Source organism: Apostichopus japonicus, chromosome 7 (assembly GCF_037975245.1).
Source record: "Apostichopus japonicus isolate 1M-3 chromosome 7, ASM3797524v1, whole genome shotgun sequence".
In the NCBI taxonomy this organism is placed as follows: domain Eukaryota; kingdom Metazoa; phylum Echinodermata; class Holothuroidea; order Aspidochirotida; family Stichopodidae; genus Apostichopus; species Apostichopus japonicus.
Genome location: NC_092567.1, coordinates 9474907 through 9488728, shown reverse-complemented (window position 1 = coordinate 9488728; position 13822 = coordinate 9474907). Strand labels below are relative to the sequence as shown.

At 36.3% G+C, this 13822-nt stretch overlaps 2 protein-coding genes across 6 annotated transcripts in view; one reads left to right on the top strand and one right to left on the bottom strand.

The window, feature by feature from the left end:
* Positions 1-13822, bottom strand: part of LOC139970053 (uncharacterized) — a 491924-nt gene that overhangs the window by 219910 nt on the left and 258192 nt on the right. The gene's annotated exons all lie outside the window — the stretch shown is intronic.
* Positions 1-13822, top strand: part of LOC139969354 (cytoskeleton-associated protein 5-like) — a 74302-nt gene that overhangs the window by 41239 nt on the left and 19241 nt on the right. For 4 of the 5 annotated variants that reach the window (XM_071974238.1, XM_071974239.1, XM_071974240.1 and 1 more), the window contains exons 24-31: positions 1186-1380; positions 2916-3038; positions 5147-5251; positions 6111-6260; positions 9673-9876; positions 10583-10718; positions 11537-11730; positions 13468-13613. In XM_071974238.1, the coding sequence (XP_071830339.1) occupies positions 1186-1380; positions 2916-3038; positions 5147-5251; positions 6111-6260; positions 9673-9876; positions 10583-10718; positions 11537-11730; positions 13468-13613 (1253 nt within the window). The remainder of the gene's footprint in view (positions 1-1185; positions 1381-2915; positions 3039-5146; positions 5252-6110; positions 6261-9672; positions 9877-10582; positions 10719-11536; positions 11731-13467; positions 13614-13822) is intronic. The other variant, XM_071974241.1, reaches the window with a different exon arrangement.

Genomic DNA, 13822 nt, shown 5'->3' with positions numbered 1-13822 from the left:
GGCTTTTAACTGTTGATAAGATAGTAAAAGTATGGCTAGAAATCTTCATAATAAGATCAAGCAACGTATGAAGTAATGAACAGGAAAGCTGATAGAATGTTATCAGCGCTGCATGGTCCTGATGGTCTACTGGATAATATGAGTGAGTTCAAATACATGTAGACATCAGGAATGCTAATAGAATGTTATCACAGAACCCCTGCATGGTCCTGATGGTCTACTGGATAATATGAGTGAGTTCAAATACATGTAGACATCAGGAATGCTGATAGATTGTAATCACAGAACCCCTGCATGGTCCTGATGGTCTACTGGATAATAGGAGTGAGTTCAAATACATGTAGACATCAGGAATGCTGATAGATTGTAATCACAGAACCCCTGCATGGTCCTGATGGTCTACTGGATAATAGGAGTGAGTTCAAATACATGTAGACATCAGGAATGCTGATAGATTGTAATCACAGAACCCCTGCATGGTCCTGATGGTCTACTGGATAATAGGAGTGAGTTCAAATACATGTAGACATCAGGAATGCTGATAGATTGTAATCACAGAACCCCTGCATGGTCCTGATGGTCTACTGGATAATAGGAGTGAGTTCAAATACATGTAGACATCAGGAATGCTGATAGATTGTAATCACAGAACCCCTGCATGGTCCTGATGGTCTACTGGATAATAGGAGTGAGTTCAAATACATGTAGACATCAGGAATGCTGATAGATTGTAATCACAGAACCCCTGCATGGTCCTGATGGTCTACTGGATAATAGGAGTGAGTTCAAATACATGTAGACATCAGGAATGCTGATAGATTGTTATCACAGAACCCCTGCATGGTCCTGATGGATGGTCTACTGGATAATAGGAGTGAGTTCAAATACATGTAGACATCAGGAATGCTGATAGATTGTTATCACAGAACCCCTGCATGGTCCTGATGGATGGTCTACTGGATAATAGGAGTGAGTTCAAATACATGTTTTTCTAATTTGTATTTGTCTGATGGTGCTAGACTATTTTGGTTGCATTATCTTTGTAACACTGCTGTGTTAATGAGACACATGTGATTCTTTATCAATCACATGCTAGATCTAAGACTCAGGTACTGGGTTTGGTTGCATTATCTTATGTAACACTGCTTTGTTAATGAGACACATGTGATTCTTTATCAATCACAGGCTGGATCTAAGACTCAGGTACTGGGTTATTTGGAGAAGCAAAGAGAAAACATTCCAGAGAAACCTGGAAAACCAGCTAAGGCTGGAAAAAAATCATCAAAAGCTAAATCAGAACCAGTAGAAGAAGTGGAAGAATCAGAACCAGCTCCTCCACCAAAAAGAGTAATGAAGAGGCCAAAGACTGCACCTGCAAAGGTATGTGTGTATGTACATTTGTATGCGTGTTTGTATGTATGTTCATAGGTATGTTTGTATGTTTAAATGTGATGCCGGGTGTTTCCTTGTGTATCTTTTCTCAAACTTCTCATATGACTTTTAGTCCATTCTCTGCAGTTTCTGTGATTTCATTTAAGAAGAACATTAGCATTAGTGTTGTGCCGATATCACCTATATCGGTTCTGGCCGATATCCGATATTACAATCTGATATCGGTCTGATAACGATACCAATATTTTTAAACAGCCAGAAAGAAGGTCAAATAGCAGTTTAAGTCATGCATAAACACATAAAGTAGTTAAATTATAATTATCTATCATAAATTATTATTGTTTGTACACTTCCCATACAATGACCATTTGTAAAACTCTCATTTGCAGAAGCCTGTTAACAAATTAGTACATAAAATATGTGCGTAACACTAGTCCTAAGCTATAACATCTTTTGAAATGAACAATCATATTCCCGAACTAGTTAATATGCATGAAACTACGTGCTAGCATTAAAAAAAAAAACACAAGCCTATCCTTCCGGTTTCTTGTTTGACCAACTACATTCAACACTTAGGCTGCAAGTCTTATATGAACTGTCATCAAATGAAGCCACAAATTTCTTACCCAAAATGTTGGAAGATGACATCGTGCGATGAATAAAACTGATTTCATTTAGAAAAGACATGAGCGTATCATGGCTAAGAATATTTACTGACCCTTGTGTTTAACAGAACGAAAATGAAAACATTTCTTCAATTTTTAATTTCTGTAAAAAACTGAAATATTTTATTTATCTTCCAAGATTTCAATGTGAAATTGATCTTTTCATGCTCAGAGATGATTTGAGATGTTCTTGAACAACTTCTGCCAAGTTTTAATATTTTTTTCTCTCTGCATGGTTGGCAAGTGTTTCAGCTTCTCATGTTGTATATTCTGTATAAAAATATTTGTGTTGCGAATGAACTCATCTATATCATATTAAGTGTCAGTTCAGATGTTTAGTTAATCTAGTTAAACCTTCCTTTAGACGCTATTTGTTGTTAAAGCACCTTTTTGCAAGGAGTCTGGTCAACTTTCTATACTATTCAATGCTAAAATAGCATAGCAATGATGTTGAATCCAAAGCCTTTATGCCTTAAAAGCGTGTGACTGCTAGATCTATTATGACAGTGTGTCAATGAACAACCTGTTCTGTAATGTATGGATTAGCTGCCATTCTTTGAGTAATGCTTTAGTTCAATTGTCAAGTGGAGACCATTGAAGCAAACAGCTGCTTTAACAATGCATTTATTGTTGCTAATGTTAGTTTCACTTAGATTAGTCATTTTTTAGACATCATTTTCAAATCATGTTGTTTGTTTTTTCTTTGCTATTGGTATTATTGTAACTTCATGAAGTATCCTCCCAGTGGGTGAAATCATGACACCATTGAACATTTCATTCCATGTGACCTTTGACCTTTGCTTCCTTTCTCACCCTTTGGTTATGCTGTGTTCTATCTCACCCTGTCATCTCTATTAGTCTACTCCAGCAAGCGAATCCAAACATGCTTCACAGGTTCCTGAAACAGTTGAGGAGCCTCCTCCAACTGTCAGTAAGAAAGGTAAAGCCAAGGATGGTGGAGGAGGAGCTGCATCCAAGAAGGTACATAACCCCCTCATTTCACTTTCATTGCCAGTAATTGCTACCAAGGACTGTTTTAATTTGGTCAGTCATTGGTGTCCTAGTACAATAGGCATCTGTAACATGTCTTGCTAAGATGTACCATGTTGTACATGTAACATGCTGTACATGTAGCATGTGCATGATGTACATGTACATGCAGTTACATGTTCCATGCTGTACATGTTCATGCTGCACATGTAACATGCTGTACATGTACCATGCAGTACATGTTACATGCTGCACATGTAACATGCTGTACATGTACCATGCAGTACATGTTACATGCTGCACATGTAACATGCTGCACATGTAACATGCTGTACATGTACCATGCAGTACATGTTACATGCTGCACATGTAACATGCTGTACATGTACCATGCAGTACATGTTACATGCTGCACATGTAACATGCTGTACATGTAACATGCTGTACATGTACCATGCAGTACATGTTACATGCTGCACATGTAACATGCTGTACATGTACCATGCAGTACATGTTACATGCTGTACATGTACCATGTACATGCTGTACATGTACCATGCAGTACATGTTACATGCTGTACATGTACTGCATGTACATGCTGTACATGTACATGCAGTACATGTACATGCAGTTACATGTACATGCTGTACATGTTACATGCTGTACATGTACCATGCTTTACCCAACTGACAACATCGATATAGCAACCACCCTCAACCTGCAATTCATAAATCAATGTCAAATTAGTGACTTCCATCCAAAAGATTGAGGGAAGTTAAAAGCATTAAGGTTGTTATCGATGTTAACAGAGTCAATTACTTCTTTGAGTTTAAGAGCATCTAGGTTATGCCAAATGTTATAGAATTCTGTCACAAATCTTGTGTTTAGAGAAGCTGAAATTTTAAAAGAGTCTTGAAATCAACTGAACTGAAACAGACCTTCCATACTAGTATATTGAACAGTCAAGAGATTTTATTTACTACCTAAACAGATAATTAATCCTGTCAACTTGAGAAAATGTGTTTTTCTTTCATTGCAACCTACCTTAACAGTTAAACTTTAATATCACAGCTCTAGTGTGAAGTTTAAGTTCTTCCAGTTGGTAATGGTGTTGTATCTATCTTTTCTCCTTCATTCCAAAAGATAATTTCAAAACAAAAACAGAAAATATGACAAAAATGCAGCATTTCTCATTTAATTGCATCCATGCCTCCCACTCTTAAAGCATCCTATCATGAGCCATGTGTGTCGTATTAGTTGAGATGAACCTATTTTTCTCATCCTTGTTAGTTGAGATACAGGCTATTTTTCTTCCCTTCTTTTGCTGAAATGCAGCTTTGTGGTTTGGCTGGCTACTCAGTTTTTCCTTCTTAAAAACAAAGCTTTTCACAGCTTTTCTCTTTCAATAGTTTCTTGTACATGTTTTACATGATTGCTTATTATGATGTTATTCATTTCACTTTTCAGTTGTTTCTTGTTATATATATTGTGGTACAACTTGTGTATTTGGTTTTTGTCTGTACAAAGTATTATTCTGTGTGAATGTGGTAGTGTTCAGCACTGTATATGGTATATCTGTGAATAGCTTGAACTATTCTCACAGCACCTACAGGGTAAAAGAGATGAATTCCTCACAATTAATTGTTCTCTTTGTTGTCTGTGGATGAGTCTTCATGTATGCCCTTCATCTGTTACTGTAGTGGCTCTTCTTATGGTCTTTCAGAATGCAGTTTTACTTCAGATGTCAATCTGTTTCACTTATAATGAAGCATTCAAACATGTTGTGCTTGTTGCCACATAAATCTTTCAACATAAAATATATCTGCCACAAATGCACACAGGTCTAACTGTATGTAATTACTACACCTGTTAAACATATCAGTAGTTCACTTCATGTTATCATGTATTAATTTACAAGACTCTATCTCATCTGTAAGTCAGATGTCTTAGTCTTATGTAATTACTGCACCTATTAACATATCAGTAGTTCACTTTATGTTATCATGTATTAATGTACAAGACTCTATCTCATCTGTAAGTCAGATGTCTTAGTCTTAGTGTGCTATTAATAACTCTGGCAGAATCTTTTACATCTCAGACATCTAAATCTGGCCGCAAGAAGGACGAAGAGGAGGACAGTGGCCCGCCTCTGCTTCTGGTAGGATCAAAGGAGAAAAGACAAAAGGATGAACATGACCTCAAGGTCAGCATAACATTATGCATTTCTATTGTTCTTGTTTTAAAAGTAAACAGCATTATCACAGAATAACAGCTAACATTATACATTTCTATTACTCTTGTATTAAAGCATTTAAATCCACAAAATATGTTGTGACTGACTTTGTCTAGCAATGTGCTTATTACAGACAACTTAATTAATCAATTATAATATATAGTACTTTATTGATCGTGAATATTTGCCAGGGTTTAGCCTATTTAAATTAGCCTATTTAAATTAAACCTCAATGTAAATCACTCTATTACTACTGTAAGTAGCACTTCCTTCTTGAAATGAAAGGTGTTCACTGTGTTAACAGTTAGTAGGTTAAAAAAAAATTATTACTTTGTGACTTGTATACACCAAAAGACCATTTAGTTTTATCATGTTTGTGTATTAGGGACAAAATAAAACATGGGATATGAATAAAAAATCTAATGCAAGTCAAATAAATCAGATTTTTGTTTACTTTTTCTTTAAAATAAAACCAACTCATGTTTCTGTGCATATTAAATTGCTACTGTAATAATAATAATGATATAAGAATTTGTAAAGCGCTTTTATCCAGTTAAAAAACTGCTCAGAAGCGTTGCAGGAGCAAAGTACCCAAAATGGACACAACAGTTATCAAACGAATGGAAACGCATTCACACTGTGTGCCCTGTATACACTATGAAACCATTTAAAGTTAACATACTCATGTATTCAGGATCAACATAACATGGAATTTGAAATAATTCAATTTAAAATAACACTGTGCTGCCTTTTTATGTACAGTAGGATGTATCTAACGGTGTAAATAATTAGGGAGTAATGCTGACGAGACTCTGTATTTATGTTGCAGGTGCTGAAATGGAACTTCACTGCCTCACGTTCAGAGTATGTGGACCAGTTGAAGGAGCAGATGCAGCCATGCTTCAGCAGGTCTCTCATCCATAACATGTATCAGGATGACTTTAAGTTTCACGTACAGGCAATAACTGTATTAACTAATGTAAGTTATTTGTTTGTCTTATGTTTGTATTTTCCCTCGGTGTTTCAACTCTGTTAGAGGTGCCAAATCAACATTTTATTTTTATTATGATTTTTATTATCACCACTTCAAGGAGGAACAAACCTATATAAACACCATCCTTAGCTTGTGTGCTAGCTAGAGGTCTAGCTTGTATGCTAGATAGAGGTCTAGCTTGTATGCTAGCTAAAGGTCTAGCTTGTATGCTAGCTAGAGGTCTAGCTTGTATGCTAGCTAGAGGTCTAGCTTGTATGCTAGCTAAGGTCTAGCTTGTATGCTAGCTAGAGGTCTGGCTTGTGTGCTAGCTAGAGGTCTAGCTTGTATGCTAGCTAGAGGTCTAGCTTGTATGCTAGCTAAAGGTCTAGCTTGTGTGCTAGCTAGAGGTCTGGCTTGTATGCTAGATAGAGGTCTAGCTTGTATGCTAGCTAGAGGTCTAGCTTGTATGCTAGCTAGAGGTCTGGCTTGTGTGCTAGCTAGAGGTCTGGCTTGTATGCTAGATAGAGGTCTAGCTTGTATGCTAGATAGAGGTCTAGCTTGTATGCTAGCTAGAGGTCTAGCTTGTATGCTAGCTAGAGGTCTGGCTTGTATGCTAGCTAAAGGTCTAGCTTGTATGCTAGCTAGAGGTCTAGCTTGTATGCTAGCTAGAGGTCTGGCTTGTATGCTAGCTAAAGGTCTAGCTGTATGCTAGCTAGAGATCTAGCTTGTATGCTAGCTAGAGGTCTAGCTGGTATGCTAGCTAGAGGTCTAGCTTTTATGCTAGCTAGAGGTCTTCGTGATGAACAAAACCTATTAATATCCACAACAAATTTTGCTTGGCTGTAGATAAATTTTAAAGGGAATATCAATTTGCTGCCTTTTTGACATTCTGTGTTGTTTTTAGTGCCCTAAGGGGGTAAAATCTACCCTTTCATGTTGTTTGTCTGTTCATGTTCTCAAGATGACATAAACAGTGTTGTGACTAAAGTCTATTGCCAGTGTTAGGCCATATTAAATCTTCAATGTTGTTGACTCAACATCTGCAAAGTCTACCTATTATTGGAGAAGAAAAACATTGCAATGAATAAAATGGTAATAATTAAAAGTTCAAGCATTATGTGACTTAAGTATGTCATCATTAGACTGGTTCATTCTTGTTTGTGAAGGAACATTAAACCTGTGACCTCTCCCAATGGATTTAGTTTGGTTTGTTTCTCCGTTAAGTGAGTATCCTTTTGATTAAACAATATTCAAATCAAGAACGTCAATGGTTGATTGTGGAACATTTCCATGTAATTAGCTTAATTGGCATAGCCATTGGAACTTATCGCTATGGCAAGTGTCTATCTATTTGCCAACATCAGTTCAAAGGCTGCTTCTTACAGCCCATTTGTTCAACTCTGACGAAAGTTGCCCAAGTTGTTACCTTTGTCATAGCCTACATGGAGATGAACACACAAAGTAGGTCGAGGTCATTCAATCTGAAGGCTGGCCCAAACATCCGTAAATCTCTACCTAGGGTTTTGTTCTGATCTGGATGAGAATTGGTTGGTTGGCACGAGATTTGTACAAGAGCAATTAGTCAAGTGGTAGTTTGACATGATAATTGACTGAAATGTAAAATATATTTGGGCTTATCTGATGTTGACCAAGCTTAGTAACAATCACCAGTAGGACTAAGAGATCAAAGGTCCTACAAAGTTATTAACTGTGGCCAGAAGCAAGAATGATTCCAACCTTCAACTCTCCTAGTGGTTCGTTCACATTCTTAGCAATGTTGGTTCACACAAGTCTGTTGAAGAAAGTGCATAATACAAAACAAAAACAAATAGTTCAGAGGTCATCTTGACATGTTACACTCAACAACATTAAACATTTTGGAGTAAATGAAGTTTTTCTCAGCTAGTCTATAAACATACTTTTTTTGACCTCATTTAGGTTCTGTATCTTTTCTTATTAGTCTGAGCTAAAGAAGGTTTTGAGTTTATTGCAAGACAGTTGATGCATTGTGCCTTAACAAAAGCTGAAAATTTGTCTTTGCTTGTACATAGAAGTTTGGTCATGTCACATGTTTGGTGTGTTTGAAAATTGGAAAAGAGACCAAGGTCATGCTAGTTCAAACTGGACTTTAGCCAAATTCTACAAAGGGAATTATAAAGAAGATAATGGAAACTTCCATAGTTTGCAAGAGGATGATGTACTAACAAATAACAGTATCTTGAAATAAGGGTGTTGAAAAAGTCACTTTACTGGGTCAATTGAGGTCATGTTGTAGTATATGTCACTTCCTGCCGGGATATTTGGTTCTAGTATTTGAACTTTTAGTAATGATGACTGAAGCTGATGGATAGCAGAAACAAAGAAATAACAAAAGCTAAGGAGCCAATGTGTTTTGTGTATGAGGCTTTGAGGTTTGTGTCATATGCAAATACATGTAAGCTGTAAACTTGAAGTTGTGTTTTCTTTATAAATGTGTTTATATAGTCCTGTTCCTTACATTAATGTGTTTACATAGTCCTGTTCCTTACATTAATGTGTTTATAATATAGTCCTGTTCCTTATATCAATGTGTTTATAATATAGTCCTGTTCCTTATATCAATGTGTTTATAATATAGTCCTGTTCCTTACATTAATGTGTTTATATGGTCCTGTTCCGTACATTAATGTGTTTATAAGGTCCTGTTCCGTACATTAATGTGTTTATATGGTCCTGTTTCTTACATTAATGTGTTTATATGGTCCTGTTTCTTACATAATGTGTTTGTAAGGTCCTGTTCCTTACATTAATGTGTTTATAAGGTCCTGTTCCTTACATTAATGTGTTTATATGGTCCTGTTTCTTACATAATGTGTTTGTAAGGTCCTGTTCCTTACATTAATGTGTTTATATGGTCCTGTTCCTTACATTAATGTGTTTATATGGTCCTGTTCCTTACATTAATGTGTTTATATGGTCCTGTTCCTTACATTAATGTGTTTATATGGTCCTGTTTCTTACATTAATGTGTTTATATGGTCCTGTTCCTTACATTAATGTGTTTATATGGTCCTGTTCCTTACATTAATGTGTTTATAAGGTCCTGTTTCTTACATAATGTGTTTGTAAGGTCCTGTTCCTTACATTAATGTGTTTATATGGTCCTGTTCCTTACATTAATGTGTTTATATGGTCCTGTTTCTTACATAATGTGTTTGTAAGGTCCTGTTCCTTACATTAATGTGTTTATAAGGTCCTGTTTCTTACATAATGTGTTTATATGGTCCTGTTTCTTACATAATGTGTTTATATGGTCCTGTTTCTTACATAATGTGTTTATAAGGTCCTGTTTCTTACATAATGTGTTTGTAAGGTCCTGTTCCTTACATTAATGTGTTTATATGGTCCTGTTCCTTACTATTGTACTATTTGTTTACAGTGCATTGAAAATCACAAAGAGGCAACTATAGCTAACTTGGATTTGATCCTGAAGTGGTTTACTTTGAGGTTTACAGAGACCAACACAGCCGTCCATGTTAAGTCCATAGACTACCTACAACAGATGTTTACAATGCTGGCCGCAGATGACTACGGTCTGGCCGACCATGAAGCTAATGCATTCATCCCTTCACTGATTGCCAAGGTAATAACAACATTACATCATGCATGTATTGATCACAGTAATACATTCAGCACTGGCTTACAACAATCTTTATTGGACACAACTGTTATTGTAACTCAAGTCTGGAAAGTACTATTATCATTAAAGATTAAGTTGATATACTTTCTGAAATATCCAAGAATTTTCCCAAGAAATGAAAAATATTGTAATGAGAGCCTGAACTCAAACCAGATCAAGACTGATCTACTTGTCATTAGAATGTTTATTTCCACAGCAGCTATCTTTAAAGCACAGTTTGTTTATTTATCTGCTTGTTTTGATGGAGGGGGGGGGGGGTGCAGGAAATAAGGACACTTTTTGATGAGGCAATAATATGAAATGCTGGACATTTGATGAAATAGTAGGCTGATATACCTGCTGGTAACTTTGGTTGGTCTCTTTTGGTTGTAATTTCCAGAAGCAACTTTCCACATAGCCAAACTATATTAAATGCAAAGGTTAGCTACAGTTTGTGTATTAATGAACTGCAGTTTATATCGTCTTCATGAGAACCGTGTCAGTTTTCCTTCGGTACTGAAGTTTGTTTTCACCCTTGTTGTTGCAAAGTACTATAGAATAGTGAATATTGTTTTCCATGAAATGTAGATCATACCATTGTGATTATTATTATTATATGTGTCAGGTGGTGTAAGGTATATTACAAAGTATGCTTTACTTTCTCTTACAGGTGGGGGACAGCAAGGAGAATATTCGAAAGGGTGTTAGGAAAGTGATTAAACTTTGCTTGAAGCTCTACCCGGCCAGCAAAATGTTTGTCTTCATCATGGATGGACTGAAGTCAAAGAATGCCAGACAAAGAACAGGTTGGTTTTCAAATAAATTAGTATAATTAACGATTCTTCAATAGGTCTGCCCTGATTTTGTGGTTCTCCATCTATTAAAGTAGAAAATGGCTTTGCTTGCAAACAGGGTAAACTGAAATGTTGACAAGGTGTACCAAGCCTTCAGTCTGGTTTATCTAACTAATAGAGGAAACATGTCATATTCATCATCAATGCTCAATAAAACAAGCTTTGGTCTGCAAATGCTGAGTATATTAATATTGTCTGGTTCATAGGGCTGGTGTTGGTGTCTGTTGTCTACTGCAAAGGGAAACATGGATTTAACAATATTTACACAGTTGTATTGTAAAGAGTCGCTCCAGTTTTGGGTATAGATAGATATTGAGTGAGTTTTCATACTAGATTTTAGTCATTACACAAGTCTGTATTGTATTATTCTATAGGGAAAAACTCTTTGATTCACTGTACTTTTGAAATTAAGCTGAATATTTATCAGGATCTTCTTTTAGCTTTTAGGACATTAGCTGTGTGGTAAATTTAATTTCTTTATATTTAAGTTGGTTCTTGCTAATCATTTGTGCTTTACTATACTAAATGAACAGATGAGAATAAACCAGACAAGCCATGATTTAATTTCCTACAATACTTTGGGACAGTTCTTCCCTTGTCGAATTATTTACGTGAGCTGCCATGGTATATTTGTCTATAATAATTTCTGTATTATATACTTGATTTGCCATGGTATATTGATGTATAATTATCTCTTTTTTATTATTTACTTGAGCTCCCATGGTGTATTTATGTATAATAATATTTCTTTATTTTGTTTGTTTTTCCAGAATGTTTGGAAGAGTTAAGTTCCATGATTGAAGTGTATGGTCTCAATGTCTGCCAACCATCACCACCGAAAGCCTTGAAAGAAATCGCTACGCAGATCGCAGATAGGGACAATAGCGTTAGGTCTGCTGCCCTCAATACTTTGGTTCAAGCTTACCAAATTGTGGGTGAAGATATTTACAAGCAAGTAGGAAGAGTAAGTTGCATATTCTACGAGAGTTGAAAGTTAGGTTGTTTTTATTTGTCAATTTATTTGACTACAGCTAGTAGTTTTGCCTTTCAGCTTTGATCTCTTGTGTTGTAAATGGGTCTCATCTTGTTTGGCTATTGATGGAAGACTCTTAGAGAATTGACAGAATTACTTATCAAGTTATGAATGACTAAAGTCACTGAATGGTTACAATGTATTCATTATGCTGACACTTTCAACAATGTGCTCTAGTATTGAGTTTGTCAGATGGACTATTGTAAATCTAACTTTACAAGTAAGCAGGCCTTGACAAATACGGTCACCAACTCGCCAATGGCGAGTAGAATTTTGCAATAGGCGAGCAAAAAATGCATTACGCTTAACATTTTGGCGAGTGGCTCATTCGCTCACTGCCTTTATACGATAGGCTTACTATTAACTCGTGAGCCAATCAAAAAAGGCCTATTGCCAAATGTTACACAACACAGTAGTATTATCAAGTGCACTGTTAGAAGTAGGTCCTAAGGAACACCACTGTTCACCAGATCGAAACTAATTTGATACTTATCGCTCAAACTGAATGATATTGCAATAGGTGTAACCAAAATGGAAAAAAAAAAAGCCTTAAATAAATGTGTAATGACAACTCAAACAGGGGTACCTTGTTGTGTGTACGATCTGTACAAATGAAAACAGAGTTGTCAGACGGTTAACTGCAAAAGCGCTTTAAGGTCTATCTGATATGTCAATATGTAAGACATTGTATTCCAATTTACAAGTCAGTAATATGAGGCATTGCTTCAGCTTTTGTCCACAAATTTTCAGTTCTGTTACCAAATTGTTGACTCTTATTATGGCCAGCAAGAAAAGACGAAACTTTGAACTCATGGGGTGTGGAAGAACTTGGGAGGATGGCTGATCATTTTAGTACTTTGCTGCTAAATAATAAGAACAACCCAGATGGCTTGAAGAAATAAAGGAGGAAATTTAAAATGAGTTGGCTCAATTCAAGTCAATGGCAAAAATATTCCACTTGGTCCCCTATCCCAGCTTGTAATCCAGGAAGGCTGCAACTACCCTCTGTTGTCTAAATTATTTAATAGTAATAGAGTTCTGCAGCTTGTGAAAGGGGAATCTCAACCATCAGTAGAATCAAAACTTCCCATAGAACACTTCTCTTGCCCCAGACTCCATAGGGTTTAATGCAAATTTCTGAGAATGTCCCATCCATAACAGATTTCAACCCTACCACAGCAATTGACAAGTGGTAGTTTTCCAGCAAAGGGTGACGTCACACCGACGGACATCAAGCCCAACACAACATCAAAACAAAGTTACAGATGGTCAGCCATGGCATTGTTTATTTGTGGTCACTTTTTCAAAGCAAGTCTTAAACTATGCCTACAATGTTTCACCGTTTTATATTATCATAAATATCATGTTTTAAATACTTCGGACGAACCACAACATAATTGATCATTTTTGTTGTAAACAACTAGCAATAACACTATACTGTGATATCCAAGTTAGGCCATACTACCTTGGCTTATATCACACAAACAATTAGCGAGAAATAATGGCGAGTAAATTTAACGCTTCGGCAGCCAGTCAGCGAGTTGTTTTAATAATGGGGAATGTATCCAAATTACCCAGAATACTAACCTCACCATGCTAGTATCAGTCAATTTAATTAAGATGTTATGATGCAAACCTTCTAACCATCTTTTGTTTCCTTTTTCCTAGTTGAATGATAAAGACATGGCGTTATTGGAAGAGAGAATCAAAAGGTCTGGAAAGAAACCAGCCATAGCCAACAAATCTGCTCAGCCCGTACAAAATAAAAAGAATGACAAGGCCAACAGGAACGAGAGCAAGAAATCAACTCTGCCGTAAGTATTTGCTCCTGTTTGCTGCATTTACAACAGAGGCAGTGTACTAGGCTATCAGATGGAGACCAATGGTTGACAATGCTTGATACATCCTTTGGCCTAGTATTTGCTCCTGTTTACTGCATTTACAAGAGGGGCAGTGTACTAGGCTATCAGATGGAGACCAATGGTTGACAATGCTTGATACATCCTTTGGCCTAGTATTTGCT